Source organism: Vanellus vanellus (genome assembly GCF_965231255.1).
Source record: "Vanellus vanellus genome assembly, chromosome: 3".
Taxonomy (NCBI): Eukaryota; Metazoa; Chordata; class Aves; order Charadriiformes; family Charadriidae; genus Vanellus; species Vanellus vanellus.
Window position 1 is genome coordinate 79,180,824 of NC_138907.1, and position 27,847 is coordinate 79,208,670.

At 41.6% G+C, this 27,847-nt stretch overlaps 1 protein-coding gene across 3 annotated transcripts; it reads left to right on the top strand.

Annotated features, from left to right (window-relative positions):
- Positions 1-4,116: 4,116 nt before the first annotated feature.
- Positions 4,117-25,582, top strand: BEND3 (BEN domain containing 3). Of its 3 annotated transcripts, XM_082481897.1 has the most exons (5): positions 4,117-4,299; positions 10,369-10,478; positions 14,871-14,915; positions 15,378-15,601; positions 20,708-25,582. In XM_082481897.1, exons 3-5 carry the CDS (start codon positions 14,882-14,884, stop codon positions 22,961-22,963), a joined length of 2,514 nt encoding a protein of 837 aa, XP_082338023.1. In that variant the 5' UTR covers positions 4,117-4,299; positions 10,369-10,478; positions 14,871-14,881; the 3' UTR covers positions 22,964-25,582. The 3 variants fall into 3 exon arrangements, with proteins under 3 accessions (XP_082338023.1, XP_082338022.1, XP_082338024.1); XM_082481896.1 differs by lacking the exon at positions 4,117-4,299 and having other exon boundaries at positions 9,347-10,478; XM_082481898.1 differs by lacking the exons at positions 4,117-4,299; positions 10,369-10,478; positions 14,871-14,915; positions 15,378-15,601 and adding an exon at positions 16,607-16,765.
- Positions 25,583-27,847: the final 2,265 nt, after the last annotated feature.

Sequence of the window (27,847 nt, forward strand, 5' to 3'; positions counted from 1 at the left end):
CATCCCGAGAGCAGGCAGAAGGAAGCCTGGTTACCAGTGGGAGCTTTTTTGGGCAAGGGGCTTGTTTTCCTATTAGGGTCTTAACATAAAATGCATATAAGTTGCAAGGAACTGGCTCCGCACACAGGGGTGTACTCACTGCTAAGGCTGTTTCTCATCTGCTTTCTTTCTGGACTCCGTGACTCTTGCGTCTGACTGCAAGGTGGCCTAGTTTGAAGACGCGTGGAGGAGAAAAGTGATAGACGATGCACTGGTACCATAGCGATACTTTTTACAGAATTAAACTGCCAAAATTAGTTGGTGCCCAAAGTGCTTTCAACATCGCATGCCATGTCTCTGCCTACTGAGTGCTGTAGGCTATTGCAAGGATCTACAAGAAAAAAGCTTTGCTGAAAGTTTCAGGTTGGATTCTTGCTTATTCCACATGTATGAAGCACAGGAAGCAAAAAGGCCTCTAAATTTAGGATGATTCTTCTGCTCCATGTCGCTGTACCAACCTTCATCACGCTGAGCTGTTCTGGCTCCCAGCTCAGGGCCTGCCGCAGTGACAGACAGCACTGCCAGCTCTGCCGCCTCCCCACCAGCCACCATGGTTCCTTGGCACTGCCCAGGGGAACCCCTCGCCGACTACATCCTTTGAACTAACACAGCGAGGGCTGCCTCCAGGCGGAGGGTCCGGCACCTTACAGTCTCTAAGGGTCAAGATCTAAGGAGGCTCCACAGTCCACCCTTATAAAGCTCCATGCAACTGCAAACAGTGCTTTCAGCTTTCTAGGGGCTCTGGACACATTTTTTGTTGGTGGTGATGGCTTAAGTCTGGTTTCAGTTCAGTCAAGTGAGAAATAGCCTGTTGAACTCAAGAGCAATGGTGATTTTTTCCTAAAAAGTTCTCTTGCTGGAGCACCAGAACTCCCCTCCCCAGTGACCTGGAATTTTCCAGAGATTGCCGCAGTGTCACTGAGTGGCTTTTGAGCCAAAGGCATGAAGGGAGAAAAAAACGAACATTTGAATAAATGACTTGTGTAGCACAAGTTCAAATGGTGAAAAAACTGGGACTTGGCTGACTGGGAAGCCAATCTAAGCTTGCTACCTGCATTGCCTGGAGACAACTTGGCTTGCTCCCTTTTCAACGAACACTGTTATTGCAACAATATGCTCATGCTTCTTTATGCTTAGCTGAGGCCCTTCAGGTCTCCTCCTGGGCTTGGGTCCCTAGTAGCTACAATGCCTGGGGCCAGCACTATAGAGCAGAGACGAGGTGGAGTTCAAACTGGCAAGGATTTTCTCAAGGGCTCTGAAATTGAGTTTGGGATTCTGCTGGCTTGCTCTTGCCTTATGGTTGCCTTTCCTTAATCTCGCTAAGTAGAGCATTCAAGTAAAATCCAACTGAGATCTAGCGCTCCTTCGCAGCTGGGCCAGGCAGTGAAACATGGTACCCTTTAAGTAAACCTTTGATTAGCCTTACACAGAGGGAGAGGGCAAACCATCCTGTAAACTTCAGTCTCCGCCATGCTAACAGACTCAGAAAAGTTACTGGGAAGTGCTCCTTATCTCTAAAGAGTGAATGAATTGCTAACTGCGTAACACTTGTCCCGTTAATAAAATGTATCCTTCATTCAAGTGATTCATCAGAGGAGTTATAATGCTGGTAGTTCCTGCTTATAAGGGCTCCTTTAAACAGCTGTCTATTAATAACAATAACAAAAAGAGCAATCAAAGTTAAAATCAACAAACTATTATCTGTTGGGATTATTCATGGGATATGACACTGTAAACATGCCAAAAGCCCTAAATTCCAAATTTAGAAGAGCGACATAAGTGGAAGAACAAAATTTTAGAGAACTGCTTCTAAAGGAAGCGCCGAAAATCTAAAACGGTGAGGATTTTTCATTTTAAGGGCCACTTTTTGTATTGTTTGGTTCTAAGGAAATAGGAAGCATCTAGGAAAGTGCCGAGTTATTTATGGGGCCGAAGATGTATCTGAGATTTTTTTTTCCCAGTTATTTCTCAATTGACTTGTATGTTTTTATATTTGCTTTTACTAGAAAGGAAAAAAAAGTACGTTTCTCATAGCAAAATGCCATTTCAGAGATAACAAACAAAAGATTTATCTGTTCAGTTCCCAGCAGTGATCAGAGCTGGTGTCTTTTCCCTGCACATTTACTTGCCGCTTGCCTGGCGCGTACTTGCCTCGCTACTTCTGTTTGATACGTCCTTGCTGGAATCCATCACCCTTCATGGCAGGATCCATCCTCACCTATTTATTTTATAATAAACACCTTTTATAAACACCCTTAGACTTAACTCCTTTCACTCTGGAAAACGTGGAACAATTACAATGTAATCCGAGCACTTGGCTGTGTGCTTTTATTAAAAGGCAAAATGAATCTATTCAATCGGAATGGCAGCGCCGGCTGAGTTTATTGTGTACGTAAAACATTTCATGAAAAGCTGTCAAGTTGGATATGTTGCTAATTTCAGGGTCGTTACATATAGCCAAAAAAAAATGTAATTGCCATAACTGGCCATAGGTTACAAAACCGGGCTTCCCTCCTACATTTATATGGGTTTTTTTTAATCTTTGGGAAACAGTTTGTTTTTCTACAAGCTGTTAGTTAGAAAGGGCACGTACGACTTGCCAGACTAATGTAATGTCTTATGTGCTCCTGTCAAATTCAGGGAAGATAAAATCTACACGGATACTTAATTAAAAAAGAATGCGATCCCTGTTTTATAAATCATTGCTTTGCCACCCGCCTTCCCCCCAAAGCGAAGCCTGGAAACGGCCTCTTGTTAAAACGGTGCAGGAAAAGTGCATAAACTCCTTACGCTCAGAGGCGAATTAAACCAAACTTACTGAATTAACTTTTTGGTTTGTTTGTTTTTAAGTACAGGTTTAAGCCTAAAATGGCCCCAACCAGCAGCTTTTCCTACTCGGCAGTAAATACAGGACTCCACGTTAACGTGAGATAGGGGCAGGCGGCATTTCCACGGGTGCCGCCACCCCCCGCCGTTCGGGCAGCCCGACGGGCCGGGCTGGTGGCCACGCAGAGGGGCCGCGTGCCCGTGTGACAACCGGCCGGTGCGGGAGGCTCCCCCCTCGCGTTCCCCCCGCCCCGCCCGGATGGCTGCCCCGGGGTGACCCACCGGCATGACGGCGTGGGGATTTATTCACAGGCTCCACGGCCCGCGCCCGGCCAACCGCGGCCGGGGACTTGGGAGCTGCCGGGCAGCCCCTCCGCCCGCCCGGCTGGAGCCCGCCGCTGCCTCGGGAAGCCCCCGCCCGGCTGACCGGGCGGCCCGCCTGCTCCCCAACGCCGCCGCGGGGGGGTGGGGCGGCCCGAGCGGCGGCGAGACGCGAGTGGGTCGCTGGGGTGCGGCCGCTTCCCTCAGGCCGCGGTGACGGGGGGGTGGGATGGGGGTGTAACGGCCGGCGCGCGCCGTGCCCGGCGCTGCGGTGCAGGGCCACGCGGCCACGTGCTCGCCGCCTCCCGTCACTGGCCGTGGCCACGCGGCGGGGGCGGCCTGCCGCGCGCGGGCACGGCGCCCCCCCGCCTCCTCCGCTCCCCCTGCCCGGCTCCCGCGACGGGCCCCGCACGCGCACGGCCGCTTCCCGCCCTCCCCCCCCCCCCCCCCCCACGGCGTGCACGTGCGCGGGTACCGGCGCTGCGGCCACGCGAGACCGCGGCCGGCGGAGTCACCCGGCCTGGCGAGCGCCGGGGGCGCGCTTCCACGCGGCGGCTGCTTGCCGCGAGAGCGCGCCCCGTGCCGGTCTCCCCGTCACGGCCGGCAGCGTCCCCGAACCGTGGCCCACGTGCGGCCGTGCCCGCGGGCGCTGTGGGACGGGGAGGGCGCGTCGCGGGGGGGGTGGGGTGGGGGGGAAGAGGGGGGAAAGGGCGGCCGGCGCTCGGGCTGCCCGCGCAGCGGCGAGTGGGCGGCGGGGCGCGCACGGCGGGGGGCGGGCGCGCGCGGGGTCTCCAGTGGGAACCGCGCGTTCCCTGTGGCAGCGCCGGGGAGGGCGGGGGGTGGGGAGGAGGGGGAGGGGGGAGAGCGGCCTGCTCCTCCCCCCTCCCCCTCCCGCCTCTGCCCCTGCCCCGGGGCGGCGGGTGGCGCTGGCCGCGGCGGCTCGGGGCTCAGTGTCCTTGTGCGGAAATGACACACGGTCCCGTCACGTCACGCGAGAGCGCAGCGCGCGGACCCTCGCACACAAAGAGCGGGGGGGGAAAGGCGGGCACCAGCGGCGGCCGCTCCAGCCGCCCCCGCCGTCCCGGGGCTCCCGTGGCCCCGCGCGGAGCCGAGGTAAGTCCCGCTGCCGCCGCTCGCCGGCCGGGCCGGCGGGAGGGGCGCCGCTCCGCGCAGTCCCTCGGCGGGGAGCGCCGCCCCGGCGGGTAGGGGAGGAACGGGGAGAGAGGAGGGGTGGGCCGCGCCGGGGAGCGAGGGAGCGGGGCGGCGGGAGGCGCGGGGCCGGCCCCTCCCCCCCCCCGCCGCGGGGGGCGCGCTGCCGGGGGCGGGGGGCTCTTTGTTCGTCGCTTGGAACGTTGCTATAGCGCTGCGGCGCGGGGCGCGCGCGCCCGGCCCTGGTGCCTCCATCTGCGGGGCGGGGGGGAGGAGAGGGAGAGTGGAACGGTCACGCCGCCGTCACCTCCAGCCTCACCTTATCCCCGCCCCCCCTCCCCCCCCCAGCTCCCCACCCACTCCTTACACCACCCCCCCCCTCCCTCCCCCGCGCGCCGGCCACATAGATCCGCCCGGGCAGGGTCCGGACCGGAAGCACCAACCGCCGCCACCGCCGCCTCGGGCTCGTGGGTCTGACCGCGGAAGCGGCCCCGGCCGCCGCGTGCGGGGCGCGCGGGGCGTCCCTTACCGCAGCCCCCGCCTCCGGGCGGGGCCTGGCCGCCGCGCCGCGCCCACGTGGCCGCAGCCGCTCCTCGGCGGGGGAGCCCCGGCGGTGCGGGCTGGTGGGCGGTGTCGCCGGCGGTGGCCCCCTCCTGGTACCGGCTCCCCCGCCGCCCTGTAGAAGCGAGGAGGGCTGGGGTCAGGGCCCGGCCCGGGTGAAGGCGGTGTCAGGCGTCGAGCGCGTGGTTCTCTGTGTGTGTGTGTGTGTGAGTGTGTGTGTGTGTGTGTGTGTGTGTGTGTGTGTGTGTGTGTGTGTGGTAACTCGTGTCGGTTCTTGGCGGGTTCATGTGCTGCGGGGAGGCGGAGAAGGCCACCGCCGGGGAACCGGCCGCTTCTGCCCAGATGGCCCGCTGCCTCTACCCTACTTTCCCCTGCGGTATGTCCACACAGTCCTTTGTAAATAGAAGGGAACAAACTCTGAACCAGCAGAAGGCGAGCCGGCGGCAGGCCAACAGCCATGTGACGGCTTCCACACAGCGTTGACGCAGTCCCAGAGCTTTTTGGATTGAAGTGCGGGTAGAGTTGTGTCGCTGCCACCTATAAAAAACGGTGTATGCCCGACCCCTGGGGCAGAGACATTTAAACAGGGAAAGAAACACCTTTCCCCTGCATCTGGCTGATACCTGGTCACCAGATTATGAATTTACATGAATTATTACATCTAATAAAACAAATAGTTGCCAATATGTATTGATATATTTTCCACTTCTGCTAAATCAAACAGCATTGGACCAACTGCATTTTTTATCTTCACTAAGTATTTTCATAGCTTAGGTAAACCCAGTGGGTAAAAAGAAAGGAAAGCTGGTTGCAGTTTAGAGGAGATTTTACATCGTCTGTACAAAGTTCAGCTGGAACAGTGTTTTAAAATAAAAACAAATAATAAGGGGAGAGAGAATAAATCACTGAGGAAAACAAAATGTTTCTAATAGGGGGAAACACCTCATTGAAGCAAAATGAAATTGATGCATTAACTTTGGAAATAAACTAGGTTAGTGTTTTGCTGACCATTTGAAGGTTAAATCGGTGTTTGATAAAAGGGAGGGGACAGGCTGAAAAAACTTCAGCTTTAGGCAACTTGTGGGAAAACTGAGAAGAATGATTTATTTTTTTTTTAAACTGCATCTGCAGATGTAAGTAAAATGAAATAAAAAAAGACCCAAATTGAGAACATGCCCTGTAAGTCCTATTGGCAAAATGCCCTTGTTACAGGCTGGCTTCAGTGGAGACTTGAGGCTTCCTGTCCTCCTCCACAGGGCAGCAGAGGAGGTTTTCAAACTATGTTAAGTATAGGGATTTTATTGTCCGTAAGGGTAATGCTTCCAGCAACATCTGCTGGTTCTTTTAAAAGTACTTTTTCATAGTTTTAGAACTTGTTATACATGTATTTATAGTTGGAACATGATTGTAATATTGGAATACTGTTTTCTAAGGTATTTAGTGTTTCAAATATCAATAATGGATATCAAGAAGAAATTTTACTCCAAAACTACAGTCTTGGGTCACTCGCAGCACCCTACTAACTCAAAGTTGATAGAATAGAAGACATCTGCTTTTAGTATTCTCTATATTGTCTACTTGAATTTTGCTCATTGTTCAGTTAACTGAGGCAACGTTCTTATTTTGTAGTTTCTTTAAGATAAGTAGTCAAGTTGAAATCAATTACTTTTTTTTTATTTTTATTTAATGTGGTTTCAGGTATCAGACTTCATTCACCTGCTGCCTTTTCAAGTAATTTCCCAAGCCTTTTCAAAATTTTTCTTCAGAAAAGTCACAAGTTATAAGGAAACCTGACTAAATATATACAAAGTACAGTCAGGTGGACAAATTAAACAGTACAGATTTCCTCCGTCGTCCCTCCCCAATTTCTGTCTGTTAGAATAGCTTTAGGTGTAATTACTAGCCTTAGTAAGCTACCATGTTTCTGGCAGTATACTGACAGTGACCCTTTCTAGTTATTTGCTTATTCTGAGTGTCATACCAATGTGTGGTGATGAGGTTTTCAGCAAGAGAAGGATACTTAAATAGAAAATAAAAATATCAATGAAAATGCAAAAAAGTCCAGAAAAAGAAATTGCACTGTGTTTGGGGTTTTTTTGTCAAAATTCTGCAAATCCATGGAACTCAACAGAAAGCAAACATTGCCTCTAAGAAATCCATTTTACGGCTCAGTTTTGAAGTGGTATTTATGTGTAATTCTGTTGAATTGAGTTTGAGTCACATTGTTTTTTACAAATTGGAGGAATCCAATGTACCCTGAGGATAATTGCAATATTGAAATTATTGAAACCAGTGCTACAGCTAAGAAGTACTTGGCTCCCAAAGCAGAACCCAGAACTCTTAGTTCTGGAGGTTTGCTTCTGCAGCCCAGCAGGAGAGCTTTTCAAGAAAGCAACACGTACCCCAAGCAGGAGGCAGCTCCTGGGCAGCCTGAGCGTCGGTGCCTTTGGTCCTGTCTCGTCCTGGGACTGCAGGACTGCCTGTTGAGAATGGGTGTTTGCTATCGTTATTTCAAAGTGTTATGCAGGAATCGCTCTCTAAAACATCACGAGGGACAGTATTTCGCACTGTCAGCTGGTGGATAGAGCAACCATCAGCTTACCTGCTGCATGGGACAGGACTATTTCCACCTACCCACACCTGCTTTCGAGGCTGTGGGCTTCCTTTGGGAAGCATCAGTTGCTTTCTGTATTTTATGCAGTGCGTGTTTCATTTGAAATACAGACAGAGACCCAGAGACAAGGAGCAGGACCTCAGATACTCAACTGTGCAGTGAGTGTTTTAACTACTAGATTAATTAATAATTTTCCCTTGCTGAGGATGAATATATATACAATAGTTTTGGTTGGCTCTGGGTAAACCATGCTCTAATTACATAGCATAATACCATTGTCATTTTGTGATAAAGTCCTGTTACAGGAAGGCATGTGTAAGAGGAGGTGCTACTTTTGGCTGTTAAACGGCAGTTCAGTGTACAGATGTTGTAAAATTTAGCCAGTGTTACCTCCTTAGAATATCAGCTTCTTGGTATTCCCATAATTTATTTAACTTTACTAGGTTACCCGTGCTTCTTAAAGGAGCACTGCATGCTGAAAGCAAGGAAATTGAGCAGCTTATTCCACATATGCTATTAAACACGTATTTGATGTTACTAGCAAATGTGTATCTTTTGACCAAAATGTAAAGGACAAATCACCTCTTAGGAAGCAAATGACACTCAAGTGAACTACTTTTCATTGAAGCTTCTGAGTTTTATATATGAAGCAATGTACCACCATGAGGTTTTAAAAGGAATAAACACCTCATAATACACAATGTCTAAACCCCTGTATTTTTAATAACATTCTTATAGTTGATAACGGAGAATTAGAGACATTCCTTTCAACCTACATGAAGATGCTAAAATATTTTGTGGGATGGTGTGCATTCAAGAAGCAGCATCTACGCATTTACCATGCATTAATGAACTGAACACTACAGTGTTATGCAAACATTTAAATTAAAAATAGCAAACTTCTATAAAACTGATAACAGGCATTCTTATTATATTAAAGTATATTAGTTAAGATAATGATTAATTTACATTTGTAATTATAATTAACGAGTGTTATGAAATCAGAATTACTCTTCACATACAGCATGTGTGCGCCTTTATCTCTTTCTACATGGGTTTTGTGCTAATTTTTTTTTTTCAGTTATCAGAACTTATTACATTAGCTATGGGAGTTTGAAGACTAAAGAGCTATATTTTTTAGTTATGAACCGCAGAACAACAGTATTTTTTTCTGGTGGACTTTTTTTTGTTTGTTTTTTTTTTTTAAAGTCAGAACTTGAAAGTCATCAATCAAGCTTTAAGAATGACTGCAACGGCATAGAACTGCCTTGATCTTACGTAATCAGCAAGATCGTTTCTCTTTGCATTGCATTTTTACAACAATCACAGTCCAAAGACAGGTAGGGGAAGCATCCTCCGGGGCCAACACATGAGTAATTGTTAGGTGGTAAATAGGAGGAGGAGAATGCACAATTGTGGGACGATTTAACTTAGGCTTGATGATTCAATTCTGGTTTATATATCAATAACTAGGTAGGTACACTTTTATGCTACTTTCAAGTAGCATTATGCATTATACTGGATGATACGAGACTGAAATAAGTTTAGAGTATGATTTGCAACTTGCTACATTGATTATGAAATCTTTTGTACCTAAGTGCTTTAAATCCTTAAAGCTTCAGTGCATATTTCAGGTAGGCACATTTTTGATAAATGGATCGCATTTTTGATAAATAGATCACATTTTTTGCTCTACTTGGACAAGCAGCATCAGGGTGGTAGTTAGTACTAAATGCACTGCGAAACACTCCAAAACCTCGTTTTTAAGGTATTCTTCCATGCTTTGGAACTCGCAGCATTGTGCTATGCGCTGAGCTCCGCTGTTAGCCAGGGGTAATACCTCTTTCAATGTTGAATGTTGTTAGCAAAATGTTACAATGGTACAATTAAGTGTCGTAACCTGGTAAGTTTTTTGAATAGAGGCATGTGTCTAAGTGATACCAGTGAAAGTAAGGAATCCCTTCATTGAGCTGTCTGGTTCCTCCTCTAATATGATGAGAAGGGAGAGCAGGGTCTGTGGGAACAGGATTCGGGCAATAGTGCGTCCCTTTCTTTCCCTTGTGCCCTGGCCCACCGCATGTCTTCCCACTTGCCCTCCAGTGTGCCACAGGGACCTGGATTCTTGTCTATGCTGCAAAATCAAGAGCAGGAAAGTAAAAAAAAAAAAAAAAAAAAAGTAAAAAAAAAAAGACAAAAAAAAAAAAAACAAGAAAGAAAAACAGGTTTTCTGACTCCCAAATACCTATTTAAGCACTGTGCCATTGGTAAGTGAAATACCCCGCACTTATTTACGACTGTCCTCTGTGAAAGCCCCAAAGTACTGAGCGTGTTCTGAAAATGGGTGTTGAATATTAGCCAGTAGGCCAGATGCAGAGGAGTTCTTAGTGCAGCAGTCCCAGCAGGACTCAAAAGGTTTTGTGTGTGTGGTCCACCGGAAACTTGGTATCTAGAATCTATAACCACCAACAAGTTTAGCTGGTAGCTGAATGGGATTTCTGGGTTTTGCTGCAAATCACAAGATCACAAATCAGACACGCTTAGATTGGTGTCTAGAGTTAGATTGTAATGCATATTGAATTTATCTGAAGTAGCTTGACTTGAAACAGGACACAATGCTGTATATCGCATCCAATCTCTGCAGATAGGCTCATTGTACATTAGTTTAAAAAGAACAGTATCGTCGTTTGCATGACTGCAAATCTAGGTATTTTTATTCACTTCTCTTAGAAGAACAAAGCTTTAATCACCTCAAGAAAACTGTCTTTTTTTGGTTGATCTTTTTTAACTATTTTGGAAGTGTTAGGATGTGTGGGTGAGTCTGGAGGACTGAGCCAAAAGGAATGTTTGTGTCTTCCCAGGTGAGTGCTGGCATCCCACAGGCTCCGTTGTGTGACACCTAGCAGTGGCTCAGCACAAGTGTCTGTACAGTACCAGCACTAGTAGCTATCAAGGCAGTTTAGATGGGAAGGTGAGTATATGCTGATTCAACAGCAAGGTGTTTATTTTGAGACTACATGCTGTTTTCAAGAAGACCGTTCTCAATAGATGAAATGTAGGCAGTAAAATCTAACGATTTATTGTTTATGTTGTGAGGATGGAGTCCATTTATCTCTTTTTCCTTGATTGTTGAATTTGTCCAAGTGCTACACATCTTCCTGTTTATCCTACATTAGATAAGTTAAGCTAACGACTGTACTAGAAGCAAACTGCCATTAATCAAGAGCAGAGTCTCCTTTGAAGAAAAAGTGAGAGTATTGGCTATTCATTTTTAGTGTTCAGAGATGTAGGATCCATAATCAGGGTTATAAGAGTTATTCTTTCTGAGTGTTTTACCTATGTTTTAGCATAAGCATAGAGAAACTGTGTTAATTTACCTATTGTATGCCTGTTTTGTTAGGTGTTTCTGAACTGTTCACACATTCTTTGGAAGTTAACTTTTTACACAAGGTAGAAACCAAAAAGCCAGAGAAAATGCTTTGAAAATAACTTTGGTTCACAAATTAAAATATTTACAAGCAAGATCCTAAAATTTGAAGTTTAAGGTTTATGTTGGTATTTTGTAAAGCATGATGTTTGGCCAGTTCAGGTGGAAATACGTGAAATTTCAGCTAAAATTTAGAGGTACAGGTGCTTAGGCTACAGCGCCAATCAACTTCATTAGGATCAGGATCTGGCTGTTGATGTAGCTGCTGTTGTAGGTGTTTGGTATATTTTGGAATCCTCCTTCCAGATCCCTTTTTCACCAGCAAGTAGGATGTGCTGCAGCATCCATCTGTATCCCAGCACATTAAAGCTGCCAAGGCTGCTTGCTCTGCCAGTCACAGCTGCAGACCCGGGCTCCCAATTTCAGCACAGGGTGTTCGCTCCTTCCTAGAACGAGCCAACTGCTGTCCTGTTGAAAGCATTGAGTCAGTATTAGGCTAAGGATGATAAATATATTTATCTTTTGTTTTGAAAAAAGACATATAAGGTAAGAATAAAATATGTTTGTATGCTCAAAGTGACAAGGAACAACTGTCAGGTGTTTGCTTTACTGGATATATTTCTTACTTGATTGCTTTCTGCACTATTTTGTCCCAAGTTCTTTTAGGTCTTTTTTTCTCCAGCTTTGTTTATTCTCACAATTTGGGCCAGAATGCAGCCTCAAAACAAATTTTGACACTACTGCCTCTTCTATGGAGGCAATAATTACTATTCATAAGTGCTGATTCACTGCAAACAGTATTTTAAAGAATCTGACATGTTTTATCTTTAGTGGACTTTAAACAACCAACAAAATTATTGTTAACCTTACACAGACGGACATACATGCACAGACATGCACACGCACAGACCTTCCCCCTTCCCGTAGGCTCTAATTTCATATGGAAGCGATGATACAGTTGCTCTGTTGATACCTGTGTCTGCTCAGTACTCACTTCTGAGTCCATTGCTACCCAAATTTGAAGCAAGATCATTGTATGAATAGATGATAAGTGAAGTTTCGTGAAATGGTTGAACCAAGCCAGTAGCTTGCTGGTATGAGAGAGATTTGAATTCCTCCTTTCTGTTCCAAACCTTGGGCATGCTCCTAAGCTGGGACCAATGACTTGCCTTACACTTTATCCCTCTGAATTAGAAAAAAAGTAACCTGGCAAAGAAAGAAGTGAATTGTTTTCTGGAAGTTTATCGAGCTGGAAGAGCTCACTTAAGGTGGGCACCCATGCTTGACCGAGAGAGCAGGTGGGACTATGAGGTAGGAAGTCAGAGGGGCAGTTGACTCCTGTCTCTTGACAGAAACTGTTATATGTGCTTCATTTTCTCATAATGCCTGTTTTTGCAAATCTCACAGAGAAGATAGGAAACGAGAGAGATATTACTAGGATTTCCCAAAAATAAAAGGTTGGAGCTCATGCTTTGTTTGGCACCAAAGAGTTCAAATACAAAACGCCATATTTCCAGGCCTCATTAATTCTGATGCTCTTTTTACTATTGACTTTTAATTGTATTCTGGCAGTTTTGAAAACAAACAAACAAAAATTTATTTTTTTTTTTTTTTTCAAAATAAGTATTAACACTTTGCTTCAAATATGGAAAACAAGTAGTTAACCAAGGTATGGGCTTTGCTTTAGTTTTCACTTTTTCCACTTCTAAAGAGTGGCTATTCAGATCCTCATTTATCTTTTCATTCCACTGTCCGTGTATGCTCTCAGAGGAATTCACCTAAAGCATTCTTTCTAGCAGGAATTAGAAGGAAAATATAATTCCCTATATGTCCTCCTAAATATTTTGTGTCATTTCCCCCCACTGCCACCTTTATATTCTTCCCTTCTGACTCTGTGTTTACCATTCTTTTAGCGTTTTGCTAAAACCCTGTCTTAGGGTTTTTCATGAAGAGCTGTAGTGGGTGTTTCTAAATTCATAAATAATGTTGAGTTAATAAGACTGGGTACTAACCCTCACCAGTGCTTATAGGGTAGTTTAGAAGTTGCTGTGGGCCACTTATGTTTCATGCTGTTATCATAGAATAGATTGGGTTGGAAGGGACCTTTAAAGGTCATCTAGTCCAACCCCCCTGCGATGAGCAGGGACATCTTCAACTAGATCAGGTTGCTCAGAGCCCCGTCCAACCTGACCTTGAAGTTTCCTGGGATGGGGCATCTACCACCTCTCTGGGCAACCTGTTTCTCCTGTTATGTCTTTGCAGAGTTTGCAAAAGTTTAAGTGAAGTGACAGTAAGCTGGCATAATTTATATGTGGATCAATTAATAAATGCAAGTCTTGAAAAAGGAGGTTGTGGTGGGTAAAGGGAGTAGATATCTAAGGGGTTTGTAGTAGCTCTACATCCAACTGAGAGACACTTTTTCTGGTGATGTGATGATGAAGAAAATCTCACGTTATCCTCTTAAGGATGCCCTTTATATGGCTGTATGTAGGGGCTGTGTTGAAGATCACCACATCAGATGATATTTTGGCTTCTAGAGTGGCCCAGTATGAGCTGATTTTATAACTCCCTGAATCTTTTTTTGGGTGTGTGTGCTACCCATTGTAGAGTAATAGTACAAAGTCTTACCCTGAATGGGATCTCATACTTACCATTAACAGCCATCAGTGACTGACAAAGAAAAATTCATAACTATGCAGTATTGAAGTGTTTGCAGAGTTTTCTAACAATATTTTGAGATTTAAAATAGTAATTCTATTGAACAGTATTCGAAAGTAAGATAGAGACTTTCTTATCCCTCCAAAACAGATTCCCTCTCTCTTTCTCCTCTCATCTCTCTTTTAAACTTTGCTGTGATTCCCACTGCTGGGCTGTACGTACACTTTTGATTGACTGGTTGGTTTACTCACTTGCTCCAGCCAGAGAGAAGCCTGCCTTGATTTCAGACCTTGGCTTAGGGACAGGCAGGAACAGTTGAAAGAAAAGTAGTTGAAAGAAGGATGTAACTGTGGAAAATGTAAAGCAATAATATTCTGGGGCCACGTAAACACAATGCTGTGTGTAGATGAACACGAGTGGTGTGTGACAGTTTACTAGTCACCAGCTTACCAGTTGAGAGTACTGCTGTGTGCCCTGTAATGGTCAGTGAGATCTGATTAGGCTGTTTGCTTAGTAGATCTCCAAAAGATTTAGAATATCTTTTAGGAATATATCCGCAGATCTATGTTTGCCCCTAAGAAACTTGCAAAATTAGTTTTCAAGGAAACAGAAATACAACTGAGTCTATCATGTGAGAAGTAATGCTAAAGTCATGCTAGAATAATACATATATATGTTTTTCCTTTCAAAAATATTCTTACATTGTTTAGAGGCTGACAGAAAAAAAAGCAGTTACTGTAGATTTACAGATTGCTCTGCTTGAACTGCTGCAATCCATATCAAAAGGTCAAAGATTTTTAAATGAAAACTTACTCCAGCATGTATATTCCAGTTTATGAAGAGCTTTCCTTCTGTGATGACTTTGAATCACCCACAATGACAATATAAAAACATTTGACTGTAATGAGAAGTAGTGACTTGGTACAGGATGGGGAGTTTAATACAGTTAACTTCCATTTATATACTGCCAAGATAATTTATAGAAAAGGTTAAAATTACTTTTCATTTTCTCCATGACAGAAAAAGACATATAGTTTCAAATACATTCCTAGCTGTCATATGTAGTCTGCCGTATAGTTTGCATGTTGACAGGTCTATAGATGGCCATTAAATTTATTGAAAATAGCTAGGTTCTACAAATGTACAGATTGGAAATTATCTGTGGGCTGTTAGTGCCCAATGGCTCTAGATTAAAAGAAATTGTAGAAACAGATGCAGGTATTTCCTGATTCCAGAAGATGCTGATATTTATTTTTGTGTTTTTGTTTTGTTCTTTAGTGAAATAGAAGATGAATTCAGCTGAAATCACTGATGATGATGAAGGTAAAATATTATACTTTATGTAATTTATGATCAGGCAAAAATACTTGTTGAATGAAAGCCTTTGTAACTTGATAAAGAATGCACTTGGATCAAGACAAATTACATTAATGTTTTTTAAAAAGCTATCTAAAACACACCGTTACCTTTGTTACTCATTATATTTTCTGCTCTACATCCTTCCTCCCCCTCAAAAAAAATCTTCCTACTGTAACTTTGTTTACACATTAGACTCTTCTTTGGGGAAGAAGCTGTCATTTACTGGATGACTGAATCGTTCCTAGCATAATAAAAACTTGACTTTGGGGTGGCCTCAGCATAGACTTATCATACAAGTCATAAAAAATAATTATATTCTTCAAAACACATTTTCATGAAAAGAAACAAACCACAAAAGATTGTATTAAGGGCGTCATGGTTTTCTGGAGAGAGTGCTTTATCTTTCTAAACCTTCTCTTTTTCCAGTAAAAATTCCTAAAAAAAATATTGTGAAAGTAGAAACAGAAAACGAAGATGAAGCTCTAGACTGCTCAGTAACATCCAGATCTGCTGAGAAACACTCACTGGATGGCGCAGTTACTTGCCTACAGGATTCCAACAAACGGAAACAGACCTCACTTGGGTGTGATGGTTCAGGGAGCCAGCAAGATGTCTTACCCAGTGTGAAGAAAAGACGCTTTACACAAGAGGTGACTTCTCTATACATGACTGTGCGATTTTACTGTTCATATTTCATAGGCTAAATTTATTGCTGCTATAGGCAAAATGCAAGTCATTTAACTAGATTTGCATTAGTAGCGAGTTTGAGTCAAATATGGCTAATCTTAACCCAGTTTGCACACATTACTTGTCTGGGTATTTCTTTAAATAACGTGGGACCAATCATATCAATGAAATAGACATATAGGTTAATTCATTCATGTGAAGTATATTTTTGTTGTTTGTCAGAGAACGTAGGAGTAGGTAGTGATTTGGATTAACTGAACATGGCTCTGATTACAGACCCTCTCATGTCACACAGTCCTTCAGCTGGATCCTCGGTGGTAGAATCAGGGCTGTAATTTTTCCTTCTGTGACACAGATTTTGATGTCAGTGAGACAAGTATAAATTTGTGTATTACTTGAAAGATAAAACGCAGGGATGCAGAAGACTTCAGCATATCAAGAGCAGAATGTATTACAACTTCTGGTGCAGCATCCCACTTGTGACAATCCAGATGTTTGTCCAGCCAGTGAAGGAGATGCCCAGTCTCTTCCATTATCCTCTGCTAGTGTTTCACCTCTCTAGCAATTGGAGATTTTTCATTAACCTTTGCTGAAACTGAGCAAGTTTCTTTTTGTCCTTGTTCTTTTCAGTAGGGAGAGCAGTGATCATCTGTTCGTAGAAAAGTCTTCTGCACATGGGAAAATTGGTGTGATGTTGTCCACCTTCAGCCCTTCCTTTCCAAGACTAAAATTCTGTTTCTTCAGCTCTTCTTCAGGAGTCAGCTTATATTTTTGTTGTTCTCTTTGAGATTCCTGAAAGGGTAGTGTCCAGTGTTGGATAGTCACTTCTCTTCTCACACCCTCTAGACCAGTATAATGACCTCCTGGTTTTCTCACTCAGCACTTTATTAAAATAACCTAGATTCAAATTCATCCTCTTTTGAATAACTTCAAGCCCTGGGTTATATTTAGTTTATGACCTACTCTAATGCACATATCCTTTTCTGCTGTTCTGCTACCTAGCCAGTTATTCCGTGTTGTATTTGTGCATTTCATTTCTCCTTTCTAGCCATAGCTCTTCATATTTCTTTTTCTTGACTGTCATCTCTCTGACTTCTTGGGGCTGTTTTTTTCCCTGAATGCCTGTGGTAGGTAGGTTTTAATCTTATTACATGGTTTCTTTCTTGTCCTTTCTCTTTTTCTTTTTACAATCATTTTACTTACATTCGGATTCTTAAAAGAGCTTCGTAATGATCTCTGAACTGTGCTTGCTTTGGATTTTACTGTTTGCTGTTTGTCTGTAATAAATTTTTAAATTTATTTGAACTGAATTGTAACTTTGGACTTATAATATCAGAAAGTGACCCAGTAATGATGAAAATTCATTCTGGACTGACCCCAGTGAATCAGCATGTTTAGTTAAATAACCAACCAGAAACAGTCCTCAATCCTAACAACATTTTTAAAGTTAATTACTTTTCTAGTACCAATATTTTGCTCTAGTTGATGACTTCATTAACTATTTATGTTTAAACAGAGGACAAAATGTTAATTATTTTTGAGAATGTTGTGCATGTAGCATATTTACTACACATCTCATAGGCATCTATATATGATATAAGCAGAGCTGTACTTTTTATGTTACATAACTGTACTATTGGGCTGGTGATTATATTACTAAATTACTTTCTATCAGAAGACATTTCTCTTTTTTTTTAAATTGTGATTGTCACTTCATAACCAGAAATTAGTTTTCCCTAATTTTCTTTAAAAAAAAATGTAGACGATTGTAAGTTTACAAAATTTATGTGCCAGACATTTCCAAGTTCTCATGACTTTGATAGAATTGTTTTATTTGTTTCTTGCTCATATATTTATTCTTCTTTACTCATATGCTAGTGTATTAAGTTCTGTATTCTTACAGATATTTAGACCTTATTTATTCAGCATAATGAAGGTCATAAATTAGCTGAACTTTAGCCCTGAGCAGAGCAATAACTAAACAACTTTTAAAACTTGGCTTAGGACTCCAAGAGATAATGTGAGAGACTATTTCACAATTACTTATATTGGCTGATGTTTACCAAAATACTGCATTTTGCAAATGTTCAAAGAATGTATATAATACAAAAACTTGCTATTCAAATGTAATATAAAAAGAAGCACTATCTTACATACATTAAGTCTCACAGAACAATATCTTTGATTATTTTTTGATGGTGCATTAAAACTGGTCATCTTAAATGCGTGTAGTATTATCTGAAATACATTGATGTTTAAAGGTCAGTGTTACAGAAAGCTAATTAAAAAAATATTAAATATTAGTTTAATGAAAGAATTTATGAAAAGACGTGTATTTATGCTGTGGATAGGGCTGTCCCCAGACTGAAACTGTATAAAGCCAAGATAATTAAAAGCAAAAGGAAAGAAAATGAGAATGCATCTGAAATAGAAAATCGTTAAATATAGGCCCAAATGTGTCGTCATCTGTTAGTCAAACATTGACTATGTGTGTCTGAAATGAAGATAACCAAATCCATCCCGCAACCAGATCCAAACACTGTGAGCTGCATTAGTGAAAGGGCAGCAGTTCTGCTGCCATCGCAGCAGAGATCTGTTGCAGTTCTTAGCGTGAACACTTCTCCTCCTCCAGAGCACGGCATCCAAAACTGAGAATGCAAACTTTCTCAATACCTACTGTCAAAATGCAACAAGATACTTAAGACAATTAATTTGTGCTGTTTAATACACGTTCTAGTATTGCTTTGCCCTGGCTCTGTGTATAAGGTGTTCATTAATAGAAGTTACCCCCACATTGCCAAGTTTTATTATATAATTAATTAGGGAAAAGGTGCAGCAGGAGTTCTGATGAGAACTGACAGACGGCTGGTGGCCTGTGGCAAGCTATTTAGTAGAGAAGGAACTGCATGAATCATACTCTGTATGTGAAGGAATATTTGGAATATTCTCTGAAAACAGGAGTGTTAATGGGAGAGTTAGCTACTTAGGTAGCAGGTCTCACTGTATGTGTAAAAGAAATGTATTCTCCAGAATTGCAGTTTTCTTCTGTTCTTCTGATCTAAAAGGGTAAAAGAAATTTGTAATTCAGTCTGGCTGGCTGACTGGGGAGCAGAACTGTATTTATTGTCATTCATGACCTGCTTTCAGGTGATGTGTATTTGAGAGAGCTCTGTTACCATCTGGAAATACCTCTGTTTCTCCACTGACAGGTATAGGTGGTGTATGACAACTTCAGTCCCAGTTTAGGACCCTACAATTAAGTGGGAGCAATGTGCATCACAGGCTGCTCACAATTCCGTCTCTTCTGTTCTGGTATTTTACAAGTCACAAAGATCTAATTTAGTTAGGGTGTATCAAACCACTTGCTGAGGTAAAGTCACCCTTTAATAGCTGGTGGTGTTACAGGACTCTGGTTCCGTGCTGTCCTCATAGCAAATGTGCTTTCATATTAAAGTGGGACTGGAGGGGCAGTCTTCTAAATGGGACCTGGAAGTCAGGTGTCCTAGGGACCATCATGGCTAAGGATTCTGCGCACTATGAAATATATTGCCTATGTGTTATACTTTCATTTTATCATCTGTCCATCCACACAGCTTTGGATGTGAAAACACAAGGTTTCATATGTAGGGATTGCATGATATGAATGAGAGCAGAACTTGGAAACACAACTTCAATTTAATTGAGTCTGCTGGTTTCTAAACTTGGAGTGGAAACCAGCTTGTTCGTTCTGAGCCTTTTTTGAGTATACATTGCATTAGAAATTAAAAAGTAATTAGATTAAATTTGTCACTGCAGTAAGCAGATGCCAAGTGTGAGTACACATAGGGACCAGATTAATTTCATGAGTGTTACAGTTCTGTTTTTTTCAGAAAGGAATCTTAATTCAAGTTCCTCACTGTAGGACGTAGTGGGGTCTTCACTAGAATTTCAAATTGCTTGTGGCTGTCAGCTCAGACCTCAAGTCTGTGTTCCATTTGTTTTAATACTTGAATGCAAATTCTGTGGTTTTTATCTAATTATGTTCTGTGGAACAAGCCAAGCAAAATGTTTTAGTACAGTCTTCTCTAAAATCTGTGAGTGTTTTCTCATGTTTGAATTCTGTGTTGGGTTTTGATTCTGTTGTATCTACTTAACTTCCTAAGAATTATTTGCAATATCTGTGTGTTTGCAAAAAAACCCAACCCACCCAAGCCCTGCATATTTGCTGTGAGCTGATGAAAATGCTTGCTTCCAATTTCAAGCAATAAGGAAGAGTTAGAAATCATTGAGAACGTTAATTCTTTAAGAGCTCATCACTGTTTTTTATATAAATAATTTAGAAAATTAGAAACCCATGAGCCTAAACTTCCCTGCCTTTCAGAAATAAAGAAATCTTAGTCTTCCCTTTTAAAGAAGACAATACCAAAGTACTTTCCAATTTGTTTTTAAGTTTTTATTATTTAAATAGAATACTCTTTTAAAATTACAGTCATTCTTAAAACTTGTTTAGGAATTGTACACCATTATAAAGATTAAAAAAAAAACAAAACAACTATATAAACTTTCACATCAGAAGGAAGAGAATAAGCATAATTTTGGTGTCTTATAGGCTTTGTGGTATTTTCAAAAGTTAACCTAAAGAGAGTGCTGTAGCGTTAAATGCCGTTGTTGGAGGCTGTGGCAAGGTCACAGGACTAGGAGTCAGAAAATCTGGATTCTATTCTTGGCTCTGTTGCTGACTTGTTGCCACCCAAATTCTCTACAGCCCAAGATCCTTATACGCAAGGTGAAGCACATTGATACTTAATTTGGGAGAGTATTTAGAGCTCTGTGGGTAAAGAGTGCTAAGGATTATTACTGCATTTCTCTTCCACGGAGAAAGCTGTGAGCCAAAACAAAAAACCTAAATAATACTTTACTGTATTTTTATTTTTCCTAGCTAATTTATTAATTTTGATGTATTTAACACAACTAAGTCTTCTGGAGAAAATTTGACTTTGCATATTTATGTAACTGCCTGTCAAGGGGCATATATTTATAGCTAATATTTTTAAGGCAGTCTTACTAATACAATATTTATTCATTCAAAGGGCCCCCTTTCAAACATGAAGAACAGAGATACTGGCTCACCCACTCAGGTAAATGCAGAGCAGCCAAACAAGAACAAGAATCCTAACGTAACGTGGCTCTGTGAAGAAGAATCCTTCAGTGACATAACCACTCCATCTTATAAAAAACCTCTCTATGGCATCTCACACAAAATCACGGAGAAGAAGAACCCGCCAGGAGCAGAGCAGTTTGCTTCTTACGAGTTGTTTGAAAAAATCAACCCCAGCAGTCCCTCGCATCTTCGGACTTTGAACGATCAACGCAAAAGGGACTCGGCTGCAGCCATTGCCGTAACAGCGGCCACCGCAGATTCTGACCCAAATATTTATTCTTTGATACAGAAAATGTTTTACACACTTAATACCCTCAATACCAATATGACTCAGCTTCACAGTAAAGTTGACCTGTTGTCTCTGGAGGTTAGCAGAATTAAAAAGCAAGTCAGTCCAGCAGAGTCTGTTGCGGACTTCAGGCCTCCCCCGGAGTACCAGCTGACTTCTGCGGAGCTCAAACAAATCATGGATCAAAGCACGTCAGGCGGAGACCTAGCTTGCCGGTTGCTGGTGCAGCTCTTCCCAGAGCTCTTCAGCGACGACGAGTTCAGCAGAAGCTGCAGTGCATGCGGCTTTCTCAACAAAAGGAAACTTGAATCTCTTCATCTGCAGCTTATCCGCAACTACGTGGAAGTTTGTTATCCTTCTGTGAAGAATACAGCTGTGTGGCAGGTGGAGTGTTTGCCTCAAGTCAACGATTTTTTCAATAGATTTTGGGCTCAAAGGGAAATGGAAAACAGTCAGCAGAATGTGCAATCGTCCAGTTTTTATGAGACTGAGCAGGTCGAATCCTCTCATTTTATGGAGGATAAAGAGCAGGAGGAAGCTTTGTCCTTGGACAGGAATAGTGCCATTGCCTCAGATTACATGCTGGATGCTCAGGATCTCAATGAATTTTTAGATGAAGCTTCTTCTCCAGGGGAATTTTCTGTTTTTTTGTTACACAGGTTGTTTCCAGAACTCTTTGACCACAGAAAATTAGCCGAAAGGTACAGCTGCTTTGGAGACTCCGGAAAACAACTGCTGGATCCTCATCGGCTTCAAATAATCCGCAGGTACACTGAAATTTACTTCCCAGATGTGCAAGAAGAAGAAGCCTGGTTGCAGCAGTGTGTTCAGCGAATAAATGATGAGCTTGAAAATACTTATATGGATGGAAGTGAATGTGATCAGATGAGAGATGACTGTTACGATTCTTCTAGTTTACCAGATGATGTATCAATCATAAAAGTGGAAGACAGTTTTGAATATGAAAAACCTGGCAGACGCTCAAAAAAAATTTGGCTTGTACCCATAGACTTTGACAAACTTGACTTTCCCCCTCCTGATTTTGATGTCCCTGTCCCAGATTACCTGTTGAACAAAGAACAGATTAAAAGCATATATGAAAGCAGTCTTTCCATAGGCAACTTTGCCTCTCGATTGCTTGTTCTCTTATTTCCTGAACTGTTTACTCACGAAAACTTACGGAAGCAATACAACTGTAGTGGATCTTTAGGCAAGAAACAGCTCGACCCCACTAGAATTAAATTAATTCGACATTATGTGCAGATACTGTACCCCAGAGCAAAGAATGACAGAGTGTGGACGTTAGAGTTTGTTGGGAAGCTTGATGAGCGGTGTCGGCGAAGAGACACGGAGCAAAGGCGCACGTACCAACAGCAACGGAAAATCCACGTGCCGGGGCCCGACAGGAGGGAATTTCTCAGCTATGCAATAAACCCTGAGAGGTTTCGAGAAGAATTCGAAGGGCCGCCGCTGCCGCCAGAAAGAAGCAGCAAGGATTTTTGCAAGATACCACTCGATGAACTCGTTGTTCCTAATCCAGACTTCCCTGTGCCTTCTCTGTATTTGCTGTCTGATAAGGAGGTAAGAGAGATAGTGCAGCAGAGCCTGTCGGTCGGCAACTTTGCTGCCAGGCTTCTCGTAAGACTCTTTCCTGAACTCTTTACTCCGGAGAATCTCAGACTGCAATACAACCATTCAGGTGCTTGTAACAAAAAACAGCTCGATCCTATCAGACTGAGACTGATCCGTCATTACGTGGAGGCAGTTTACCCCGTGGAGAAAATGGAAGAAGTATGGCATTATGAATGTATACCGAGCATTGATGAAAGATGCCGGCGTCCTAACAGAAAAAAGTGTGATATACTGAAAAAAGCAAAGAAAGCAAAAAATTCCTAAGACTTTGACCACTAAATTATTGTCAGGATTATGCTTTGGTTTAGACTGAGGGGCCTGTCAGGAGCTGAGGGTGCTCAGCATCTAGGACAGTCAGGCACTAAGTTTGTTGCGTTTTAATGTGTGTGTTGCATCTATGTGGGCACCGCAGCAGTGGGAAGTGGCTTACTACATTTGTACATGGGTAAAGACCGTAAGTCATCGGTGACAGAGTTATCAATGACTTGCTAAGAGCATGATTTTCGCTGGTGCAAATACATGTATTGAAACTGTATTACTCCACTCCCCATTTCTGCATCTTCCTTTTTTATCACTTTCTAACAATAAAGATTTTTTTTTTAAATCGTTGTGCTCTTCAGGGGCAGTTTTTCATTAAACCCTTATAAACAGTCTGGTTACTTAATTCAGAGTTTGAAATTTAAACTCAATTTCAATTTGAAAGTGCCATGTTCATTGGAAATCACTGGAATATTAGACTTCGCTTCTACAGTAATTGCAGCTTCACATTTGTTTTGTTCTTGATGATACTGAGATACTGAAACTAATAATACTGTGTCAAAGAATGGGTCAGAATGGTGTCATTTGCATTTTTGAGTGTTCCCCAGGTTTTATTTCTGAAACCAAGAATTAACAACTAGTTGTTGAAGAATTGAGATGTGAACATAGACGCAATGTGAATGGTTTTTTTATACTGACACCACAAGCTTGATCCTGCCCCTGTGAGTTCTTTTTTTGTGTTGTCCAGTGTCACTGCTGGTGTGACTGAGGATGGCTCGTCTGAATAAAGCCAGCAGAACAGACCCAAGCCTATACCCGTGGAACGTCTTGCCATCTCCTGCTTGCCACTCAATTTGTAAAATAACAAAGACAACAACAACAACAAAAAGACACGAAACAAGAACTTAGAAAAATTTTAGACCTTTCTCTCTATTAAAATCATGATTCCAAAGGTTTCCAGTATTCATACTGAATTGCGTATATATGAAGTACGTGCAAAGATCGGTTTTGTGATGGAATGAAGTGTTTCAGGGTCCCCACGTATGAGCTGTGGTAATGTAACTTATTCTATGTGTGAATCCACCATCTGGATATTTTGGGTGTGGGGATATTGAACTCTCTCACTTCGCCAAATTGATTTAGTGTAATTAGTAGCTGTTTGGAGGCATAACTGTGTATGTATAACTTAGGTTCATATGATCAAGTTTGCATCATCAATATGGTCAAGTGTAACAAAGACCACCCAGAACTCAATGTGAATTTGCTGTATGATTTGTCACTGGAAAGTGCTGCTTTAAAACTAGTTTTCCTCTTTTTTCTTTTCTTTTTCTTTTAATACCGATAGAAATGGTGAGAGAGAGTCAGACATGGATTTTTAAGACCGTAAAGACAGTGATCACTTACTGACCGTTGCTGGAACACCTTGGAGCAATTGTTGATGTTCTCTGTGGTCCTTTTTTGTTGTTTACTTAGATGGGTCATAGTATCAAATTTTAAGTCAGTTCCAGTGTAATTTTCTATTAGCATTCGTAAGAAAGTACGAAATACTTGATATTTTTACTTCAGATTTTTAGAGTTTATTGTTTTTAGAGTCATATTGATCCCTTTCTTTTAAAAGCCAAACAAAATGTTTTTTCTAATGGCAAGAACTAGTAAGAGTATTATGTTAAACTGGGAGTAAATCATAATAGATTGTAGCATTTGCTCATTTTCCCCCTATGCTCGCAACATTCTCAAAGAATGTATGAAGAAAGTAATGAATGTACTAAATAATACACTGATACTGTTTATATCCATGTAAATGGTTCCTGTTGGTTTAAATAATAGCAGACCATGCACAAAATGGATATCAGAGCAAATATGGCGATAATAAAATGAGAACATTTTACCAAAGATAAAGAACTGATACCACAATGTCTGCATCTTATCTTTCATTTTAGTGCAAAAATTTAGCAAATTGAATGTATCAGAAACCAAGGTTTTCTCTTGTCATTGTATGCTACCTAGCACCTCTGTGAAATTTTTTACATGCACTTTTATGGGAGATAAAAAATGACAGAAATTATTAACAGCTGCTTAATTTGTTGTGAATAGCTGGCCAGAAGGTAAGAAATATAACTATATTTTCTTATCTTAATGTCATACATGTTTCACCACTTAGTAATGTCAAAACTCCCAGAAGAATTCGATATATTAAACTTTTCTACAATTGACAGATGTTACTAGCTAGCATGCAAATTTGAGACATAGTGGCTTTTACTGTAGATGTTGACATTAAGTCAAACAATCAGTCCATTCATATTATCTACTAAGTAGTGAAAAAACAATTTTCACCTTTTGAAATTACATTTTTGAAAGTGGGTATAGAAAGATTTTCCTTTTTCTTTTCTCTTAACTTCTGTGTAATTGCTGTGTACATTCCTTGTATCTCACTCTTCATAACCCTTTCATGATTCATTTGATTGTATGTTTTATAACTGATATCGAGAAAATACAGACATATGAATAGTGACGTAGTTCACTAATGAAAGCTCTTGCAGTGCATCTGAAGTACAGCCACTTCATCCAGTTGGTCAGTCTTGTAAATAAATTAAAGGTATATTATTTTCATACAAGAGGAATGTTGTCTGGTGATTGCTTGAGTATGAGCAGGAATTTTTTTTCTATAAAGTCTGTTACTAAGATCTAAGATAACCTTAGGTCATCAGATAATACATAAACGAAAATACCCTGGTTTGCTGCAGCCCTTTAAAACGATATTTCTGTCTTTCAGACTTTTTTTTTTTTTGTTTAAAAGAATAAACTTGTTTTGCAAGTGAGGCTATGATAGGAAGATTGCTACATACTGAAGTGTTTGGAACATGCATAGCCTTGCACACACAGGCCTCCTATGGATGAACATTACTTTCTACCTACCAGGTCAGTAAACCCTGTTTAGGTGAATATCAAGTGTCTCTATCTACTTCTTATAGTTTAAATGTATCAGCTTTGGATAAGCATTGAATAGCCCACTTCCAACAGCTTTCTAAAAGAAACACTGTGATATATCATAGCTCTTTATTTTTGGGTCTTACCCATTTTCTACAAAATAAAAACTTACTTAGAAGCTCTGTAAAAGATGTAAAACAGGACATCAAAAGGGAGATCAAGTATGCATCAGTTTATTGCCCATTAACTGCATTCTATTCAGCAAGCAAGTTTGCAAAGGAGAATAATCTTTACTTGAAGTTGGCCGCTTTGTTATGCTAATGCATTGCAGCCACCAAAGTGTTTCATGTGCTAGGAAATGTTTGTGACTGTTCATGCTTGTCTTCAAAATGCATATAATTTATTTCTAGATACATTTTTTTTAAATCTGTCATTTGTCTCTTCAGTTATTGTTTGATATTTATATTACGTTATAGCAGTGAGAAACAGAGAATTGTGTGCTTGATGCTCTACAAAGGCACACCAGGTTTAATTTCCATGCTGGAAGAGGCTAACGTGAATTCTACGGCCCTGAGAAGCACAGAAAACAATATGCAGGTTTTATTCATAATTTATTCAGATTTTGTTTCACTAATTAAAGGGATGTGAAACAGATGGAAAATTCAGTGTCTTAAGCTTGCCTGTGCAGAGGATGGGGCATAAATTGACAAGTGTTCTTACTTACCGTGGACATTTTAGTTGATTGCACTTAAAATCTATGGGAGCAACAGGCATGGTAAGTTCATGTCTATGATTTTTCTGAGTAAATGCAACAAACTCCATCACTGTCATTGCCAAAATTTCTTCACTTCCTCAGTTTGACTTCGTGATTTTTTCCATTGTTCCTGCAACTCAGTTGGCACCAACAGAGTTAGGAGTTTTTTCTCAGGAACATGCTGAAAACATCTTTTTAAATGTGCTTGAAGTTGTTTAAAAAGAATAACTGAAGCAATGGTTTAATTTCATCTCTTAATTCTCTCTTATGCTTGTCGTTGCTAAGAAAGACATAAAAAGAAAGAAATCCTATTTGTTTGTCTTCATTCTTTCCTACCTACTTTTTTGTCCTAGTAAATATTGATAGATAAATTTCTAGTAGTAACAGTGCTTTTGAAATCCTCATTTTTCCCCCGCCATTATAAACGTCATTCGTCTAAACTTCTCACTGCTAGTGATAGTTTTAATTTCTTAAAGAAATTTCTTACAGAATACATAATACTCACCGTTATCTTTGTCACAGCTCATACCAATCCTGTTCTGAGAGGTCATCTCTCCTGCAGCAGAGTGCTGGCTGAAGGAGCTGCCCTGCGTTGGCCAGTCCCAGTGCTGGAATCAGACAACTCCTAACAAAATCAAAACTCCATCACGTTCACAACATTTTTCTTGTACCTCATCTGACTGGCAGGAGATTAGCCCCTTTCATTTTTGTCGTTTTCTAGGTGTCATCTTTTCTAGTGAGTGGCCAGAAAAGCCTGAGACGTGGGCAGACCACCTGCTTACTCCGTTTCCTGATCTGCTCCGTGATGGGGCTGTGGTCCCCACTGGGCACTTTTCTTTCATTAACAATTCAGAAAGAAGAATGATTCTCAGAGGAAGGCAAGAGCTGTAATAGAAGGGAAATAAAGCTTTTCTGGAGAATATGACATGTTCTTTTCCTACTTCTGCCTTTTCTTTCACCCCCCCTAAAGGCAAACATGAATAAAACAAATGTTCTTTTTTTTTTTTTTTACTAGGTTTTTCTTATTTTCTTTAAAAAATTTTAGCATGACTTCCCAGTCAAAAAATGGGCAAAATCATCATGTATCCAATCACACTAAAATTTGTGTTAATAGATGGAAACCAAATAAATTGTGATTGCTGAAGACCTGAGGAAGATCGGCTAATTAATATCTACATACACACACACAAATGTCAAGTAACCATTCC